The following is a 20,233-nucleotide window of genomic DNA, read 5'->3' as shown; positions in this document are numbered from 1 at the left end:
GCGAAGAGAAGCGCGCCTAGGGTCTGCTAAGACCAGAGAGCCTTCTGCGAAGAGAAGCGCGCCTAGGGTCTGCTAAGACCAGAGAGCCTTCTGCAAAGAGAAGCGCGCCTAGGGTCTGCTAAGACCAGAGAGCCTTCTGCGAAGAGAAGCGCGCCTAGGGTCTGCGAAGACCAGAGAGCCTTCTGCAAAGAGAAGCGCGCCTAGGGTCTGCTAAGACCAGAGAGCCTTCTGCAAAGAGAAGAGCGCCTAGGGTCTGCTAAGACCAGAGAGCCTTCTGCAAAGAGAAGAGCGCCTAGGGTCTGCTAAGACCAGAGAGCCTTCTGCGATGAGAAGAGCGCCTAGGGTCTGCTAAGACCAGAGAGCCTTCTGCGAAGAGAAGCGCGCCTAGGGTCTGCTAAGACCAGAGAGCCTTCTGCGAAGAGAAGAGCGCCTAGGGTCTGCTAAGACCAGAGAGCCTTCTGCGAAGAGAAGAGCGCCTAGGGTCTGCTAAGACCAGAGAGCCTTCTGCGAAGAGAAGAGCGCCTAGGGTCTGCTAAGACCAGAGAGCCTTCTGCAAAGAGAAGCGCGCCTAGGGTCTGCTAAGACCAGAGAGCCTTCTGCGAAGAGAAGAGCGCCTAGGGTCTGCTAAGACCAGAGAGCCTACTGCGAAGAGAAGAGCGCCTAGGGTCGGCTAAGACCAGAGAGCCTTCTGTGAAGAGAAGAGCGCCTAGGGTCGGCTAAGGCCAGAGAGCCTTCTGCGAAGAGAAGCGCGCCTAGGGTCTGCTAAGACCAGAGAGCCTTCTGCGAAGAGAAGAGTGCCTAGGGTCTGCTAAGACCAGAGAGCCTTCTGCGAAGAGAAGCGAGCCTAGGGTCTGCTAGGACCAGAGAGCCTTCTGCGAAGAGAAGAGCGCCTAGGGTCTGCTAAGACCAGAGAGCCTTCTGTGAAGAGAAGCGTGCCAAGGGTCTGCTAAGACCAGAGAGCCTTCTACGAAGAGAAGCGCGCCTAGGGTCTGCTAAGACCAGAGAGCCTTCTGCAAAGAGAAGCGCGCCTAGGGTCTGCTAAGACCAGAGAGCCTTCTGCGAAGAGAAGAGCGCCTAGGGTCTGCTAAGACCAGAGAGCCTTCTGCAAAGAGAAGCGCGCCTAGGGTCTGCTAAGACCAGAGAGCCTTCTGCGAAGAGAAGAGCGCCTAGGGTCTGCTAAGACCAGAGAGCCTACTGCGAAGAGAAGAGCGCCTAGGGTCGGCTAAGACCAGAGAGCCTTCTGTGAAGAGAAGAGCGCGTAGGGTCGGCTAAGACCAGAGAGCCTTCTGCGAAGAGAAGCGCGCCTAGGGTCTGCTAAGACCAGAGAGCCTACTGCGAAGAGAAGCGCGCCTAGGGTCTGCTAAGACCAGAGAGCCTTCTGCGAAGAGAAGCGCGCCTAGGGTCTGCTAAGACCAGAGAGCCTTCTGCAAAGAGAAGCGCGCCTAGGGTCTGCTAAGACCAGAGAGCCTTCTGCGAAGAGAAGAGCGCCTAGGGTCTGCTAAGACCAGAGAGCCTTCTGCAAAGAGAAGCGCGCCTAGGGTCTGCTAAGACCAGAGAGCCTTCTGCGAAGAGAAGAGCGCCTAGGGTCTGCTAAGACCAGAGAGCCTACTGCGAAGAGAAGAGCGCCTAGGGTCGGCTAAGACCAGAGAGCCTTCTGTGAAGAGAAGAGCGCCTAGGGTCTGCTAAGACCAGAGAGCCTACTGCGAAGAGAAGAGCGCCTAGGGTCGGCTAAGACCAGAGAGCCTTCTGCAAAGAGAAGCGCGCCTAGGGTCTGCTAAGACCAGAGAGCCTTCTGCGAAGAGAAGAGCGCCTAGGGTCTGCTAAGACCAGAGAGCCTTCTGCAAAGAGAAGCGCGCCTAGGGTCTGCTAAGACCAGAGAGCCTTCTGTGAAGAGAAGAGCGCCTAGGGTCGGCTAAGACCAGAGAGCCTTCTGCGAAGAGAAGCGCGCCTAGGGTCTGCTAAGACCAGAGAGCCTTCTGCGAAGAGAAGAGCGCCTAGGGTCTGCTAAGACCAGAGAGCCTTCTGCGAAGAGAAGCACGCCTAGGGTCTGCTAAGACCAGAGAGCCTTCTGCGAAGAGAAGCGCGCCTAGGGTCTGCTAAGACCAGAGAGCCCTGTGAGGAGGAGAGTATTTAGAGTCTGCTAAGACCAGAGAGCCCTGTGAGGAGGAGAGTATCTAGAGTCTGCCTGCTAAGACCAGACACCCCTGTGAAGAGAGGGAGGACAGAACTTGGAGGGATCAAGGCCCAGCGGAGATCCTGCCAAATGGGTCCCAGCGAGGAGCAAACTGTGAGATGATCGGTCTGGTTGGGACCGTTGCAGGAGTGCTGCAGTATGCCCGAACTTGCAGACGTTAGAGCTGCTGCCCTGGCGTGTGCACTGTAGACCATGGCCCATGTACCAGGTGGCGCCCATGACAAAGTGCAGGCCGTCGCCTGTGTGTGGTCAGTGACCCAGTGTGCCAGGAGGGGCCACAGTGAAGAGCAAGCCATCACTCATGTGCACACTCTAGTTGTGATCCCGTGTCCCAGGAGGGGGTCACAGTGAAGACAACACCGTCACCCATGAGGGAGCCAAAGTTGGCGACTCGTGTGTGCCCGGAGGGGACCGCGGAGGAGACCGAGCCGCTGTCCTGGTTCGGCGTACAAAGGATGCTGTAGAGGACACTTAACTGCTGCTAGACCCGCAAGAGGACGCCTCACACAGATGCGGGCCGCCCCATGACTGAGGACGCCAGAGGAGTCATGGGGGAAAGAAAGGGAGATGCTGTGAACACTTGGAGAAGGGAGACGGGAGCTTGTGAAGGAGCGCCCTAGTTCTTCTAGGATCACTGGCTGCCAGTGAGTCGAGGGAGACTGTTCTGGGATGCTGGGGCAGCTGAGGACTTAATGCGGAGGCACGGGTGGACTCTTAAGTGAAAGCACAGACTATGGAGTGCATGGGACTAGCGTGCGACCCACCTGGCAGTCGTCCTCTTTACTTGAATGGGAAATAACCCCCACTGCTAGAATGGACAGAGGGGCTCTGGGATGGCGCCCCAGATAGTGGCAGCACACGGACCTCAAGAGGCACATGTGGATTATTTAGTGTCCCACCTGCTGTGTGTGCTCATATTAAATACTTTTTTTATAAAAGCTAGAATTTGACTAGACAATAATCTTATTTCTGCAACTGCTTGTATGTTGCGTTATGAGCCTGGGCATGCCTAGCTCCTGCCCCCCCTGAGAAGCCTTTGACTGCTCGACCTGCATTACCACGGAGAGTCAAGTGCTGGACGGGGCAGAACTTGTCCCAGTTCCTCGGGACCCACAGCAGGCTGGGTTCCGGGTGATCGGGAGTGAAAGGGCACAACCCCCACAGGTGGTCCCAGTAGCTCGTGCTTGCCCCATGGCTCTCTGAAACAGGTATGGAGAGAAGAACCACACTAAGATACCTCTGAGGCACGTGATCTCGGATAAATGGGTGTAAATGCATGATGCCCTCAGCCTCTTTGATGCAGGGGAACATTTATATCCTCGTTCATGAAGATAGGCAGGAAAAGCAAAGAAATCATATTTCAAGGACCAGCGAGAACTCCGAAAACTTGATTCATAAACGTTAAGACATCGTATAGACATGTTAAAGCAAGGACCGAACGCTCGAGCGCCAAAATGCAGCGACCTTTGTGGCACAGTCACGTGGGATTGCAATAGGCACAAGTGTGCACGTGCTTTTATTAAGTGATGGGAGCTTGGACCTAGGCCATGAAGAACAGTAACGGAAGGATGGGCCGGAGGGGGAACAGTAATGGAAGGAAGGCCCGGAGGGGGAACAGTAATGGAAGGAGGTGCCGGAGGGGGAGCTGTAATGGAAGGAAGGGCTGGAGTGGGAGCTGTACTGGAAGGAAGGGCTGGAGTGGGAGCTGTCCTGGAAGGAAGGGCCGGAGGGGGAGCAGTAATGGAAGGAAGGGTCGGAAGGGGAGCTGTACCGGAGGGGGAACAGTAATGGAAGGAAGGGCTGGAGGGGGAGCTGTACCGGAGGGGGAACAGTAATGGAAGAAAGGGCCGGAGGGGGAGCAGTAATGGAAGGAGGTGCCGGAGGGGGAGCTGTAATGGAAGGAAGGGCTGGAGGGGGAGCTGTAATGGAAGGAAGGGCAGGAGGGGGAGCTGTACTGGAAGGAAGGGGCGGAGGGGGAGCAGTAATGGAAGGAGGTGCCGGAGGGGGAGCTGTAATGGAAGGAACGGCTGGAGGGGGAGCAGTAATGGAAGGAGGTGCCGGAGGGGGAGCTGTAATGGAAGGAACGGCTGGAGTGGGAGCTGTACCGGAGGGGGAACAGTAATGGAAGGAAGGGCCGGAGGGGGAGCTGTAATGGAAGAAAGGGCCGGAGGGAGAGCTGTAATGGAAGGAACGGCTGGAGGGGGAGCAGTAATGGAAGGAAGGGCTGGAGTGGGAGCTGTACCGGAGGGGGAACAGTAATGGAAGAAAGGGCCGGAGGGGGAGCAGTAATGGAAGGAGGTGCCGGAGGGGGAGCAGTAATGGAAGGAAGGGCAGGAGGGGAAGCAGTAATGGAAGGAAGGGCAGGAGGGGAAGCTGTAATGGAAGGAAGGGCTGAAGGGGGAGCTGTAATGGAAGGAAGGGCTGAAGGGGGAGCTGTAATGGAAGGAAGGGCTGAAGGGGGAGCTGTAATGGAAGGAACGGCTGGAGGGGGAGCAGTAATGGAAGGAAGGGCTGGAGGGGGAGCTGTAATGGAAGGAAGGGGCGGAGGGGGAGCAGTAATGGAAGGAAGGGCTGGAGGGGGAGCTGTACCGGAGGGGGAACAGTAATGGAAGGAAGGGCCGGAAGGGGAGCTGTACTGGAAGGAAGGGGCGGAGGGGGAGCAGTAATGGAAGGAAGGGTCGGAGGGGGAACAGTAATGGAAGGAAGGGCTGGAGGGGGAGCTGTACCGGAGGGGGAACAGTAATGGAAGGAAGGGCTGGAGGGGGAGCTGTACTGGAAGGAAGGGGCGGAGGGGGAGCAGTAATGGAAGGAAGGGCTGGAGGGGGAGCTGTACTGGAGGGGGAGCAGTAATGGAAGGAAGGGTCGGAGGGGGAACAGTAATGGAAGGAAGGGCTGGAGGGGGAGCTGTACCGGAGGGGGAACAGTAATGGAAGGAAGGGCCGGAAGGGGAGCTGTAATGGAAGGAAGGGCCGGAGGGGGAGCTGTAATGGAAAGAAGGGCTGGATGGGGAGCAGTAATGGAAGGAAGGGCTGGAGGGGGAACAGTAATGGAAGAAAGGGCCGGAGGGAGAGCAGTAATGGAAGAAAGGGCCGGAGGGGGAGCTGTAATGGAAGGAAGGGCTGGAGGGGGAGCAGTAATGGAAGGAAGGGCTGGAGGGGGAGCTGTAATGGAAGGAAGGGCCGGAGGGGGAGCTGTAATGGAAGGAAGGGCCGGAGGGGGAGCTGTACTGGAAGGAAGGGCCGGAGGGGAAGCAGTAATGGAAGGAAGGGCAGGAGGGGAAGCAGTAATGGAAGGAAGGGCTGGAGGGGGAGCTGTAATGGAAGGAAGGGCTGGAGGGGGAGCTGTAATGGAAGGAACGGCTGGAGGGGGAGCTGTAATGGAAGGAACGGCTGGAGGGGGAGCTGTAATGGAAGGAAGGGCTGGAGGGGGAGCAGTAATGGAAGGAAGGGCAGGAGGGGGAGCTGTAATGGAAGGAAGGGCAGGAGGGGGAGCTGTACTGGAAGGAAGGGGCGGAGGGGGCGCAGTAATGGAAGGAAGGGCTGGAGGGGGAGCAGTAATGGAAGGAAGGGCTGGAGGGGGAGCTGTAATGGAAGGAAGGGCAGAGGGGGAGCTGTAATGGAAGGAACGGCTGGAGGGGGAGCAGTAATGGAAGGAAGGGCTGGAGTGGGAGCTGTACCGGAGGGGGAACAGTAATGGAAGGAAGGGCCGGAAGGGGGAGCAGTAATGGAAGGAAGGGCCGGAGGGGGAGCAGTAATGGAAGGAAGGGCAGGAGGGGGAGCTGTACTGGAAGGAAGGGGCGGAGGGGGAGCAGTAATGGAAGGAAGGGCTGGAGGGGGAGCTGTACTGGAGGGGGAGCAGTAATGGAAGGAGGTGCCGGAGGGGGAGCTGTACTGGAAGGAAGGGCTGGAGTGGGAGCTGTACCGGAGGGGGAACAGTAATGGAAGGAAGGGCTGGAGGGGGAGCTGTACCGGAGGGGGGGAACAGTAATGGAAGGAAGGGCTGGAGGGGGAGCTGTACCGGAGGGGGAACAGTAATGGAAGAAAGGGACGGAGGGGGAGCAGTAATGGAAGGAGGTGCCGGAGGGGGAGCTGTAATGGAAGGAAGGGCTGGAGGGGGAGCAGTAATGGAAGGAAGGGCTGGAGGGGGAGCTGTAATGGAAGGAAGGGCAGGAGGGGGAGCTGTACTGGAAGGAAGGGCCGGAGGGGGAGCAGTAATGGAAGGCAGGGCAGGAGGGGAAGCTGTAATGGAAGGAAGGGCTGGAGGGGGAGCTGTAATGGAAGGAAGGGCTGGAGGGGGAGCTGTAATGGAAGGAACGGCTGGAGGGGGAGCAGTAATGGAAGGAAGGGCTGGAGGGGGAGCTGTAATGGATGGAAGGGCCGGAAGGGGGAACAGTAATGGAAGGAAGGGCCGGAGGGGGAGCAGTAATGGAAGGAAGGGTCGGAAGGGGAGCTGTAATGGAAGGAAGGGCTGGAGTGGGAGCTGTACCGGAGGGGGAACAGTAATGGAAGGAAGGGCCGGAAGGGGAGCTGTAATGGAAGGAAGGGCCGGAGGGGGAGCTGTAATGGAAAGAAGGGCTGGATGGGGAGCAGTAATGGAAGGAAGGGCTGGAGGGGGAGCAGTAATGGAAGGAAGGGCTGGAGGGGGAACAGTAATGGAAGAAAGGGCCGGAGGGGGAGCAGTAATGGAAGAAAGGGCCGGAGGGGGAGCAGTAATGGAAGGAGGTGCCGGAGGGGGAGCTGTAATGGAAGGAAGGGCTGGAGGGCGAGCAGTAATGGAAGGAAGGGCTGGAGGGGGAGCTGTAATGGAAGGAAGGGCAGGAGGGGGAGCTGTACTGGAAGGAAGGGGCGGAGGGGGAGCAGTAATGGAAGGAAGGGCTGGAGGGGGAGCTGTACTGGAGGGGGAGCAGTAATGGAAGGAAGGGCAGGAGGGGAAGCTGTAATGGAAGGAAGGGCAGAGGGGGAGCTGTAATGGAAGGAACGGCTGGAGGGGGAGCAGTAATGGAAGGAAGGGCTGGAGTGGGAGCTGTACCGGAGGGGGAACAGTAATGGAAGGAAGGGCCGGAGGGGGAGCAGTAATGGAAGGAATGGCCGGAAGGGGGAACAGTAATGGAAGGAAGGGCCGGAGGGGGAGCAGTAATGGAAGGAAGGGCAGGAGGGGGAGCTGTACTGGAAGGAAGGGGCGGAGGGGGAGCAGTAATGGAAGGAAGGGCTGGAGGGGGAGCTGTACTGGAGGGGGAGCAGTAATGGAAGGAAGGGCTGGAGGGGGAGCTGTAATGGAAGGAAGGGCTGGAGGGGGAGCTGTACCGGAGGGGGAACAGTAATGGAAGGAAGGGCCGGAGGGGGAGCAGTAATGGAAGGAAGGGCTGGAGGGGGAGCAGTAATGGAAGGAAGGGCTGGAGTGGGAGCTGTACCGGAGGGGGAACAGTAATGGAAGGAAGGGCCGGAGGGGGAACAGTAATGGAAGGAAGGGCCGGAGGGGGAGCAGTAATGGAAGGAAGGGCCGGAAGGGGAGCTGTAATGGAAGGAAGGGCCGGAGGGGGAGCTGTAATGGAAGAAAGGGCCGGAGGGGGAGCAGTAATGGAAGGAAGGGCTGGAGGGAGAGTCTTTCCTTACAGTTCTGTACCAACAGATCTGGTGTCTCAGTCAAAATGGAGTAAGATCTGTCTTCAGAGTGGTGGAGATTCTCACTTTCTGAAGAGTCTTGTGAGTCAAAGGAGCAGAAAGCAATTAACGGAGGAACGTGTGACTAATTGATTAGAAGAAACTCCCATCGAGCAGTCGTTCTTAACCTAGGGTTTGTGAGGCCACTCAGGGGGTCCGCAACCATGTCACAAAATTAAATAAAATGTATACAGTATAGATAAAGAAGCAACAATGAAAATGTGACAACTTTTTCTATATTTGATTGTGAACTGGACAAAATATTTGAGCATGTTTGTTGTATTCTTGTTTTTGTATTTTTGTGTGTTGTTTTGAAGTTCAAATCATAGAAATCGCTCAGGCCTGTAGTCCCCAGCTTTCAATAATAACTCAGTGGGGGTCCATGGGTTCCAGCTATGATTCAGTGTGGGGGGGGGAAGGGGTCAATAGGAGTCAATAGGGTAAGAACCCCTCCCCTAGAGAGTTTTCCCTTGGATGGAATGAAAACAGGGGACACTGAATTTTCCTCCGAAACCACAAGATCAACAAATTAATCTCTTTAAAGACAGAAGAATCTTTGTTTAATTTCCCACTTATGAGTTACATGTTTGAGCCCACTGAGCATGACCGACTGGGAAACATGTCCTTCTAACACATCCATAGATGAATGGCTAGTTGTTTCAGGGTACAGAACTTTATCCCTGCACATTTGTTCATGCAGCACATGGCTGCTCTGGGTTACCTAGTAAATGAAAGTCACATTTTTCTATACAAAAGAAAAGATTTACGAACCAAGAAAACGGCTTTCAACACCAGGAGGCTGACCACAGACCATGGGTGTTCAGGATCTGGTAGTATCGGTCAATACTGATTGGAGTCACTCACTGTGAAACAAATGACTGTCAGGGTAGACATCTGAGATTTCCCCACTGAAGCCACATGGAGAGCCAGTCTACAACAGTTTTTTGAAATGATGATCTTCTTGCACTATGGTTCTGAAGATGATCCCAATGTGTGGCCAGATGAAGTTGCATGGCTCACACTTTCAGAAGGGCAAGTAGCCAAAGTAGACTCTGAAACCAACAAGCAAACATCGGAGTCCTTAAGAAGCGAGCTATTGGTTTAGAGATCCCAATCTTTCTGGTGGAGCGCAGACTATGCCCAGAGAAGGATCAAATACAACCCATCTGAACAGAAGCCACTGACGGGGAACCGCCTAAGTCTTTCTGATGAGTATCGCACACCAATATAAAGGTTCTTACCATATCCTTAGGAAACAGAGCTCTTATCAGCGAGTTGTCCATGGGGGGCTTGGATAGATGAAGACGGGATGACATCACAGAGGGTATCTGTGTAAACACCCTAGGAAGCATCTGTACGGCTATTGTTCACCTCCAATGGCAAATCAAACGCGCTGCAATGCTATTTCTGAATGGGGCTGTGGAAGTACGTATTTCAGACACACAGAGGCTAGTCAATCTCCGCAGAAGCAACACACTGCACATTTGAGCCACGCTGCCCATATGGAATGAATCTAGTAGAAGAAAGTGATTCAGATTGTGCAGTCTAAACTATACCTTATGCTTTAACACTTTTTTGGGGACAATGTAAATGCCTGGTAGAACCCCAGACCCTTCATGCAATCTGAAACTAGCTCCCAGGAGGACGAAGTCGGGAGTCTCCTGAATAAGTTCTGAAGGTGGTCTCTGGAATTTAGAGGGGAGGAAGAAGCATCGGCCAAGAGACTTAGACGGACATTTTGAAACGACACACACTGGCTCTTTCCAATAGGGACCACAGTTGTTTAAATAAGTAAAGTGGACCTCTCCCTGAAGTGAAAGGGTTGAGAAGTAGACTTATGTTTTGGACACTTCAAAGGCTTTACATTAATTTGCGGATTAATACAAACACTCTGGTTGGCAGCAACACCTTCAGCCAGAAGCATATACAGAGGTTCAGAATGTAAAGTACTTTGGCTGAAAATGTCACAGATGGCATTGTGTTATTTACAACTTTCTGCATCATAGGAGAATGATTTATTCTAAATCCCCCAAAAAACTTCTGATGTGCTGAAGGCTCTTAAAACAGACCCTCCACGCTAACTGCTAACATCCCATACTGAGCCTCCGTGCTCTATAGCCTAAAACCTGTACCATCCAGCCTGCAGGGTGCACAAATGATATACACATTATATACATAACTACCCTCTTTCACCCATATTTCTGCATATGATCATCACAAGGTGGTGAGCAGTTTATCAAAGGAATTATCACCGCCCTTCCCAATCTCTCTCCTAGCCCAACATAAAGACTGCAATAAATCATACGACCAATGCAACCACGTTGTCATCAAGGCCTCTGTAATGAAAATAAAAAACATAGGCATCCATAGCAGATCTCCTGAAGTTAATATATTTTGGCTGTCCATGATTGGTAGGGTGTACGTGTTCAGTTGTCCGTTTCCCACCACTGATTGCCTGCAGGGATCAAGCGCATTCAGTCTCTTGCTCCTAGTGTGTCCCGGGTCGTCTCGTCCTGGCCCTATGCACCTCTGGAGGGGCACAATTCCACAGCGGAGAACTTCGTTTTCAATGTTCTATGTGGTTGGCTTAGTGTTTGTGGCCGCGTGAAGAAAATCCATTCCATCGTCCACCACGGGTTCATCTCCCTTTCTTTCCCCGCCGTCCCGTCTTTGACTTTACCCCCTTCGGGTTCTGGATGGCTAGTGGTGGTGTGGTCTCAAACCGCTGGGTAGTTTCCATGGGCTCCACGTGACTTGCGCTTGCCTTGAAAGATTCAAAAGGTGTGAACTTCAAGGGGCTGTAGAAAAGGCAGAGAATAAGAGTGAGTCAACATCACTACAGCAATACAGACCAATAAGCATCAAAATCACTTCCAGTAAAGACACTCATTAAACCGCTGCCCGTCACCGCCTAGATATGAAGACGTCAAATACAGACCAGTATGAAAATAAGATCAGATGTCAAGACACTCAAAGACACAAGACTAGTAGTGAGCAACTCAAGACAGCTTCTGCAGATATGCTCTCCAATGGATGTCCTATTGATCTCTTAGGAATAATTCATAATAAAGACAGACTTTTCTCTACAGATACCAAGCCACAAATTTCAAACTCCACACAGCCAGTGGGAGACAAGCCTGAGGAACACACCAAGAAAAAGACAAATCTAAAGCCACAGACATGTCTGCTGTAAAAGGACACAGAACTGGACCTCTTCGAAAACGCAAATGGATTTGTACACGTGCAAACAGCAGCCGTGGTTCCCAAGCCTTTAAAAACCAAAGTAAAAACGACGTTTACAATGGATTTCTTGGATAGCGGGACCTTTCCATACTGGTAAATTACTGACTGGAGGGTTTACCAATGTGTGGAATTCCACTACTGATGATATTGGCAACAAAACAGGTGCCAGTCTATTTTTTGACAATTTCACAGACCCAGATAGAGATTTGTGGCTTCTATTTTCTTGTTATAATTTCCTTATTATTTAATTTGTTTGGACATACTTTTTTTAAAACAAAAACATGTTTACAATATCTCTGCAATAAATGAAAATGGCTAAAGCATTCATCTGCTATCTCATTTTCACGTAGTCATCTCTAACTTTATCTATTCACATTTATTTTTTCTTTCAAGCACTTTCAGACAGGTTTCATATCAGACCTTTTTCATATATTGTACAGATTATCAATTCATAGAGAAATGAACATGTCATTAAAAACATTAGTCCAGAATGATCCATCGATTCACTCCGTCAGTCCTAGGTGGCATCACAACTTCATCAGGGCAATTCTTACTTGTGGTACACAAGATTAGCAAGACTTCTACTCTTTAGCGGCTGTATAATTTCACAGTGGCGCAATATCTACCATCATATCTGATCGTATCCATTGCTCATTTTAGATAGCGCTTCTTATCCCTGATGAGGCTGTTAAGCACTCCAATTCACATCAAAGTTCCCGGGCGTCCCTTCAGAGTGCATGGTGACAGGATGTGGGTTGTAGTTTGACCTATAAGGTAGGTGTTGGGTACGGTGCGCTAGCATCGGAACATGGTCCAATAACAGTGTGGTGCAATGGTAACTGCCCTTAACCATGAGATGTAGCTGAAACGTGAAAGAATGTATACAGTGGCACATGCAGAAACCTTACGTTTCAAAGTCATACACACTATGTAATAATTTAGATAGATTTAGGATAATTGCTGAAAAGTGGTTGCCAATTCATTTTACTCTTCCATGAATTTTGATCCAAATCTTGGAAGTGTAGACCGAGAAAGAGCTTCAGTCAGAGCAATACTTTTTGAAAGGAGAGATGGTGAAGAGTAGGGCCAGCCTAGAGCACAGTCTGGGGTAGGAATATAGTTAATGCTGAAGGAGGAGTGGGCCAGTGACATCATCAAAAACTTCTACCAAATATTTGCAAATGTGTCTATCCATAGAGCTGTGATCACCAAACTTTACCACGTGAAAATCAACAACAGTATCACCAATTGTTAGCGTTTTTGACAAACTAATTACAAGTGATTAAAAATAGTTGTCATAACGTCTGCACAGACAGTCCTCGCCAGGCTCCGATGACATTTAAACCACATGATTACATCGAATATGTATCAGTTTTAGTTTTGTATCCGTCTTTGTAATGTCGTCATACATTTTAGTAATTCAAACTGATGGATACTGGAACTACCCACATTTCGAGACCATGGAATGACTCAATGACCCAGAGTCTGCTATTTTTGGGACCAGAGCGTTCTTTCGCATTATTGTTTTTAAAAATCAACTTTGAAATGTTTGAATCATAAAATGCAGACCTCCGATGCAAAGCATCTAGCCATCAAGTTAACAAAGTGAACCAGTGACTGCAAACTGCTACGGCTAATCCTGAATATGTATGTTTATGTTAAAGAGAATGATGCCACTTACCAAGTAGATGTGAAGCTGAATGTCAGCGGATGATCCCAAGATTACTGTAACGCCAGAGACTGGACAAGTTCCCTCTCAAGAGCTTTCTGAATATTCGAGAAGGTGGAACCAAGCCGGCGAGCCATATTTATCAGGATGTTACCTCAGCATGGTAAATCTCAGTTGATTGCAAAACAAAGTGGCCTCTGAAATTGTGACTGGATTGAACTACAACATTTCTGATGGTTCTCAAGCAATTTGATAAGTGTTAAATAAAGTCAGATCAAACACACATCTCTGAAGTACATCCATATGATGAAAAGCATTTATTAGGTTGATTTTCCAATCTTAAATAAGGAGGATGCACCCAAGTATTAAGTTGCAAACTCCACAAAATTGGAATACGGCTATCAGGAAACCACGTGATTGAGCGATTAGATTGATCGCTTTGGAAAAGTGAATAAAAAGCGTAGCAGAGAGTACCAGCAGCGTGAGGTAACACCCAGGAGAAAGGAGGAAGCTCATCCTAAGCGCATGTCTGTAAGACCTTTCCTGAAACTCATGTGTGTGCTGGCCAAGTTCTGATTCTGCACAACAGACCAAGAACGCTGCTCACAAAAATCATTTTAGATAGAGTATGGAAAGCAAATGATAGTTACCGGGAATATGAGAGTCACCTTTCTTATGGATTCCCAAAGAAAAAGCACATTTTTACTTTTCAGGTACCTTAGGGCCACTGAAACAGGCACAAAATAGAGTAGCAAGAATTCTTGCACATCAAAGTGGATATTTGATTTTAAATGCTAATGAATGAATTTTAGATTCATAAAGCGCCTGGTTACTCCGAGGGAGTGTCCACGCGCTAAACAGAATCAGGGCGTGGCAAGTCAGGGGCAAATGGGCTTCTAACTCTGTCTAAAGAGCCAGGTCTTCAGATTTTTGCAGAACCTTGCCTCAGACCGTTAAAGTCTCAGGTTGATTGGCATTGAATTCCGTAGCTTGGCTGCGAGCAGCCCCCCAGAAGTGCACAAATTACTCTGGGAATTACTGCCAGCGCTGCTTCTCCAGATCCAAGTGCTCTGGAAGGACTGTGAGCCTTAATCAGTGGGGAGAGAAAACTGGGACCCCTCCGATACATTATCCTGTGTGTGAAAACACAGAGCTTTAAATGTGATTCTGTGCTTAACTGGGAGCCAGTGAAGTTCAGCCAAACCGTGGCTAATGGGAGACCATTTTGGTAATCTTAGAAGCATCCTGGCTGCAGCGTTTAGCACCCACCACAGCATTGCCAGCCTACCTCTCGAAGAACCCAAGTAGAGCACATTATAGTAGTCGAGCCGCGACATCAGCAAGGCCTTAACTACTGTTTTTGTGCTGCAGCCGGTATTAGCCTCAGAAGCTTCTTTAACAGTCTCAGCACCCCGAAGCATGTACCTACTGTGGCCCTGATCTCACTTTCAAACGATAGCTGTGTATCAAAGACGATGCCTAGATTTTTCACTCTGGGTTTTTAGGTTCGGGGTGGGGCCCATATCTGCTGGCCACCATGCCGAGGACCAGATCGAGGGCTGTTTCCCCACCACCAGCACCTCTGTTTTCTCTGTATTCAACTTCAGCCAGCTAGCCTGCATCCCTGTCGCTAGGTCAGCGAGACATAGTTTAAACTTTTCCGCAGCCCTGTCATCATCGTTAGCTAGTGTAATAAGCTGAGTTTCATCAGTATATGACACCATCTTCACTCCATGGCCCTCAATAACATCCGCAAATGGACAAACCATAAAGTACTTTGGCGTGGGACACATGATTTTTTTAAGAGCTGGATAACTTAGCAGTTGGCTATCTCCAAAGTTGGTCTCAAGTGAAATTACGGTGGATGATGTATTATTATACAAAGTGCTTAAATAATTGGTCCTGGTCTCGCTAATTATCTTGGGGTTAGAGTCATTACTTGTAACTTGTCGTCCGCCAGACACAAGATTCCAAAAACATTTCCCATTAGCAGATTTTGCTGCTTTGACCATTATGCAAACACAAGGAGATGATGGACGGAGCTCTGAAACTTTTCAAACACTCACCCCCAGTCACAGATCTGGGTTGAATCCATCATCATTCTTTAGCTCACTTTGCCACCCCAGTTCAGACACAGCTATATGCAAATCAGTCTTGAACCTGTGCTTCATGGGAACAGTCCAGTCCGAACTGCCAAGACTGATTTGCATATTGCCAGGTCTAAACTGGGGTGGCATGGTGAGCAACAGAATGATGGATTTAACCCAGATCTCTTGACTGGCGGTGAATGTTTAGATTTGTTCGGCATTCCGTCCATCAATTGTGTGTCTTTTGCTTTCTTGCCCTAAGTGCGCCAGGTATGCCCAGACGTGGGTCCTGGGCTCACTGTGCCACTGGATTCAAGCTATCCTGGCTGAAGAAGGGTGAAACCCCGAAACCGCTCCTAGGATGCTTGTTTATGGTCCAGGGAGGACCTGGCTTGGCAGTTCGGGCTGGAATGTTCCCATGAGGCAAAGGGTCAAGCCTGATTTGCATATGGCCAGGTCTAAACAGGGGTGGCGGAGTGAGCTAAAGAATGATGGATTTAACCCAGATCTCTTGACTGGCGATGAATGTTTTGATTTGTTCTGCATTCCGTCCATCAATTGTGTGTCTTTTGCTTTGACCATTAAGGCCCATTTTTTTAGATGAATATTCGTTTCGTAGGTTGTATTGCATTTTTAAATGTGGTAGCTATTTTTTATAATAATTCAAAGCTACATTATCTGGTGCAAAGCCCAACTGTCTCGTATGATGTAAAAGCTTCCTCAATTATCTATGTTGTATGAACACTTGTAATGTAATGTAATGTAATTAGTTTTTGTATAGCGCAGACTACACTCCAGGGAGCATCTTAGCGCTTCAGAGGTATAAAAGACCATGATGACTTATTGATCTTGTGGTGAGACCTTGGTAAGGACTAAATCATATTTTTGCATTTTGTGTCAGATAAGGTGTAGATCCAGGTCTTAACAGTTTTCCTATAAATTATTTCTCTGGTGATTTGTCGGAAAGAGGGGGGCAGTAAGTTCCATGCTCTAGACCCTAAAACAGCCAGGGCTTTACCTCCTCTGGTTTTAAGCCTAAACTTGGGAATAGTCAGGAGATTGTCACTTTGAGACCTAAGACTTCTGGAGGGAACGTAGCGTTGGAACATGCTCTCGATGTATTTGGGACCTGTTTTGTTAACTGCCCTAAAAGTAATTAACAAGATTTTAAAAAGCACCCTTTTATGAATAGGCAGCCAATGCAGGGTGTTCAAAGCGATCGTAGCGGAGGTCCTTCTTTTCCATCCTAGCACCAGTCTGGCCGCTGCATGTTGCACCATCTGTAGTCTATGAGAGACTATCCTGTTAGTTCCTGCATATATACTGTTGCAGTAATCTATGCGAGAGGTAATGAAGGCTACTGCCACCGTCTTCCTTGCGGCGAAAGGAATTAGATTAAAAAAATTCCTGAGCCCTTTAATTATGCCGAAGCAGGTTCCTGCCACGGCTACTCCTTGTTGTTGAAAGCTCAGGGATGGATCAAATTTTATCCCTAAATTCCGGGCTGCGTTAGCGATATTAGGAGGAACGGTTGCATCTTCCGGCCACCATAATGCCGGGTTAAAAGAGTTGCCCTTACCTAACGGTAGGATCTCAGTCTTCCCAGTGTTACATTTAAGATGATTCGCCCTCATACAATGGAAAGTGGCTTTTAGGCAGTTTGTAAGTCTTATTTCTGCCTTGTTGGTTTCATCCTCCATCACTAGGATGAGTTGAGTGTCATCCGCGTATGAAATAGTGGCTATTCCGAAAGATGATATGAGGGAAATCAGGGGGGCCATATACACATTAAAAAGTGTCGGGCTCAAACAGGAGCCCTGCGGAACCCCTGAATTTATTGGGATCTCTTCGGATCTGAACTGACCCAAGGTGACCACTTGTCGCCTATTCGTTAGGAAGCTTTTTAGCCAACTCAGTACCTTACCGGTTATCCCTGCCGCGGCTAGTCGGTCTGTCAAGATGGAATGTGACACCGTGTCAAACGCCGCGGACTGGTCTAAAAGTATAAGGACTGCTTTTTTTCCCTGGTCTAGTGCTGCTCTAAGTGTTTCCAACGAAAATAATAGAGCTGATTCTGTTGAATGATTAGCTCTAAATCCAGCCTGGTTGGGGTGCCAGATGTTATTGTCCTCTAAGAAGGAGGTGAGCTGTTGGTTAACTACCTTTTCTGTAAGTTTACAGAAAATGGGGAGCAGGGAGATGGGTCGTAGATCAGTGAGGGTGGCGGGGTCTGATAATGTTTTTTTTTGTAGAGGTCTTACTGCTGCCAATTTCCATTCCTCTGGGACTACTCCCAAAGAGAGTGAGGAGTTAATAATGTTATTAATACTGGGGTTTACAATTTCCACCATAGTGTGGAGGACACAAGGGGGACACGGGTCGAAAGGGGAGCCTGATTTAATTTGTAGAATTTTTGTCTGTGAATCTTCTAAACTGACTTCCTGAAAGGCGGCTAGATGACTAGTCGCACTATTCCTATTAGGTTCGGCCTCCTCTGAGGGGAGGGGGTGTGGGAAGTCTTTGGTGAGTATCTGTATTTTCTCACGGAAGTATTCCGCTATATTATTGCACAGGGTATGGGAGGGAGGAATATCTCTCTGCATGGTTTTGGGATTAATATATAGATTGACAATGTTAAAGATGTCTTTTTGGTTATTATTGCTGTTGGTTATGGCATTAGTAAAAAAGTCCTTTTTAGCAGATTTTATCATCCCGTGATAGTAGCGGCGGGCCACTTTATAGCTGAGCTGGTCAGTTGTGTCGTAATTTCGGCGCCATTTCCGCTCTAATGCTCTAACCTTCCTTTGTTCCTCCTTTAAACTTTGGGAGAACCAGGGGGCAGAGGATCTGGGTTTCTTTTTGTGTTTTGGTTTAGATGTTGTTTTGACATTATCCATGGATAAGGCACCCATCCATTCCCTAAAAGACTTACTATCTTTTTCAGGATCCCCTACTGATGGTGGTCTGGTTTCTAATACCTTGGTTAAGAAACCCGGTAGTCCTATCAGTTTCTTCCAGTTAGGCCCTTCATAGGGATCGCATAGCTTATTCACAGGCGTGTGTATCATTACCCCTTGAAGTTGAAAAGGGATGTAGCTATGATCAGACCAAATTAATTCTTGAGCTGGTTTTACATGAAGTGTGCTCAAGTTAGAGCAAATGCAGTCAAGGATGTGACCTGCCTTATGTGTGGGCCTGGTGGTAAGTATATTAAGGCCTAGGATCTTTATTGTATCTGTAAAACCTAGGGTGGCATGGTCTGTCAGGGAGTCTAAATGAATATTTGTATCTCCTAAAATCGTGTAATTGGCTGATTTTAGTGCTAGGTCCCCTACTGCTTCTCCTAGACTGTTTATGAAGTCAGTGGGTGTTCCTGGAGGTCGATATAATAGTGCTCCTGAGAAGGTAAAGGAGTCATGTACCTTAAGGGCGAAGCCTATACTTTCTGCACCTTTAATACCTGGGATCGAAAAAGTCAGGCAGCTCAGTGAATCTCTATAGACAATGGCTATTCCACCACCTCTCTGGAGGGGTCTGTCTTGTCAGGCAATGAGATACCCCTGAGGGAGAGCAGTCGTTACATCTGGATTGCTGTTTTGGGTTAGCCAAGTTTCTGTCATGAAAAGACAGTCCAGCTCTTTTTCCACGATTAGGTCAAAAATATGTTGTGCGTGCTTGCTCATGGACCTGACATTGACAAGGCCACAGTGTAGATTTGTCGTTTTGTTGTGTTTTGAGAACCTATTTGATTGATTGTGGCCGGAGCTTTGTTTCCATATGTTGCAATCCCAGGAACCTCCCCAGTCTTCCCTGTTAAGGGGTGGATTGTAGATCAGTGATGTGGTGTTAAGGCTTAGCAGAGTTTCCCTAGCGTACTGTATCAAACGACCAGAGGGTGTGGCCCCTGGCCCGGTCGTGGCGCGGACGGGCGCAGACGGGCTTTCCTCTGGCGCTCCTCCGGCGCAACGCTGCGCGCGTGCGCTGCGCGCTCGCATGCTGTTCACCTAAATAGGGTGTGGCAGACAACTCGTGTTGCCACTAGAGCGCTAACTCCAGAGGCGTCCTGGGAGCGTCACCAACACACACACAAGATGGCTGTCGGGAGCAAATACGGCGTGTAAAACACCCAAATGGTGAGTCTTGTGGGTTTCAGTTTTAAAGTGCGAGCAGTGCGACCATGAGGGGGGATGGAGAAGATAAATGTGACACAGTTACAGTACAATACAATCAAAATGTTAAAAAAGCAGAATGCTCTAAAAGTGCTAAATGGTTAAAAGAAACTAGCAGCAGTGTTTCAAGATCAGCAGCGTTAACGAAATGGTCCTCTCTGTAGTCCCTGCGCAATCACCTGGTCCCCTAAATAGAGTTTACCAGATAACTCGTGTTGCCACTAGAGCGCTAACCCCAGAGGCGTCCTGGGAGCGTCACCAACACACACACAAGATGGCTGTCGGGAGCAAATACGGCGTGTAAAACACCCAAATGGTGAGTCTTGTGGGTTTCAGTTTTAAAGTGCGAGCAGTGCGACCATGAGGGGGGATGGAGAAGATAAATGTGACACACTTCATCATACAAGATTGGTAAATGCAGATTCTGTTTCTTAAAAGAGCGAGTAGTTAGTTATACCTAAACTATGGGGGTCGCTTTTTAATGATGCATCATTTTGAACAGATATATATATACATATTCCAGGTAACCTTTTTTCAGTAGATTCAGCTGCGACATGAATCTGAAAGCAGGAACGGACACCTCTTCTTTTGTGCCAATTAATTTATTTTATATTTTTGCGCTATGCCGCCATGACGCGTTTCGGTCCACAAGGAACTTGATCACATATCTTGAAATCTTCACAGACATCAAAATATATTAAATTGGGAATAGACTTATTAACTCTAAATGACCTCTTACTACAGAGACTGTTGTGGCAGATACAGGTATATTGCCCTTTAATTGCACATTCAGGTGGTGGAAATTCTGCATTTGGAAAGCAGGATGCCCCTAGAATCATTTACCAGTGCAACTGAGTATGTTTTTTTTACATGCCAATCGCTGTCAAACATGCTTGTAACTTCAAGAGTACTCTGTCGATGACCGATCTTGGGATTGAAGCGGGCCCAACAATAAAATTAGCTTATCAAAGTTGGACAAGAGAATTACCAAGCTGACTAGAATAAAATCAATTTGTAGCATTTGTGTTAACTTTTAAACTGTAAGAAAATAGGAATTTATTATGTTCAGCTATTTTGAGAATTTACACATTTCACAGGATATGTCTGAATTAGCTTTTTTAACACCTGTGGAGTGGTTGTTAGCCAGTGGCCGACACCAACACCCCCTTCCAAATGCATCTGTCGGCTATTACCCAACACTGGGGATGGCA

The 20,233-nt window shown here is 49.1% G+C and overlaps 1 protein-coding gene across 2 annotated transcripts in view; it reads right to left on the bottom strand.

Annotated features, from left to right (window-relative positions):
* Positions 1-10,171: 10,171 nt before the first annotated feature.
* Positions 10,172-20,233, bottom strand: part of RPS6KB2 (ribosomal protein S6 kinase B2) — a 212,216-nt gene continuing 202,154 nt past the window's right edge. For both annotated transcript variants that reach the window (XM_085651639.1, XM_085651640.1), the window contains one exon: positions 10,172-10,652. In XM_085651639.1, coding sequence (XP_085507765.1) covers positions 10,493-10,652 — 160 coding nt within the window. In that variant the 3' untranslated portion in view covers positions 10,172-10,492. The remainder of the gene's footprint in view (positions 10,653-20,233) is intronic.

The sequence above is a fragment of the Triturus cristatus genome, chromosome 4_1 (assembly GCF_964204655.1).
Source record: "Triturus cristatus chromosome 4_1, aTriCri1.1, whole genome shotgun sequence".
NCBI classification, from domain to species: domain Eukaryota; kingdom Metazoa; phylum Chordata; class Amphibia; order Caudata; family Salamandridae; genus Triturus; species Triturus cristatus.
Note: the sequence above shows the minus strand (reverse complement) of the source record. Positions and strands in the feature narration are given on the sequence as shown.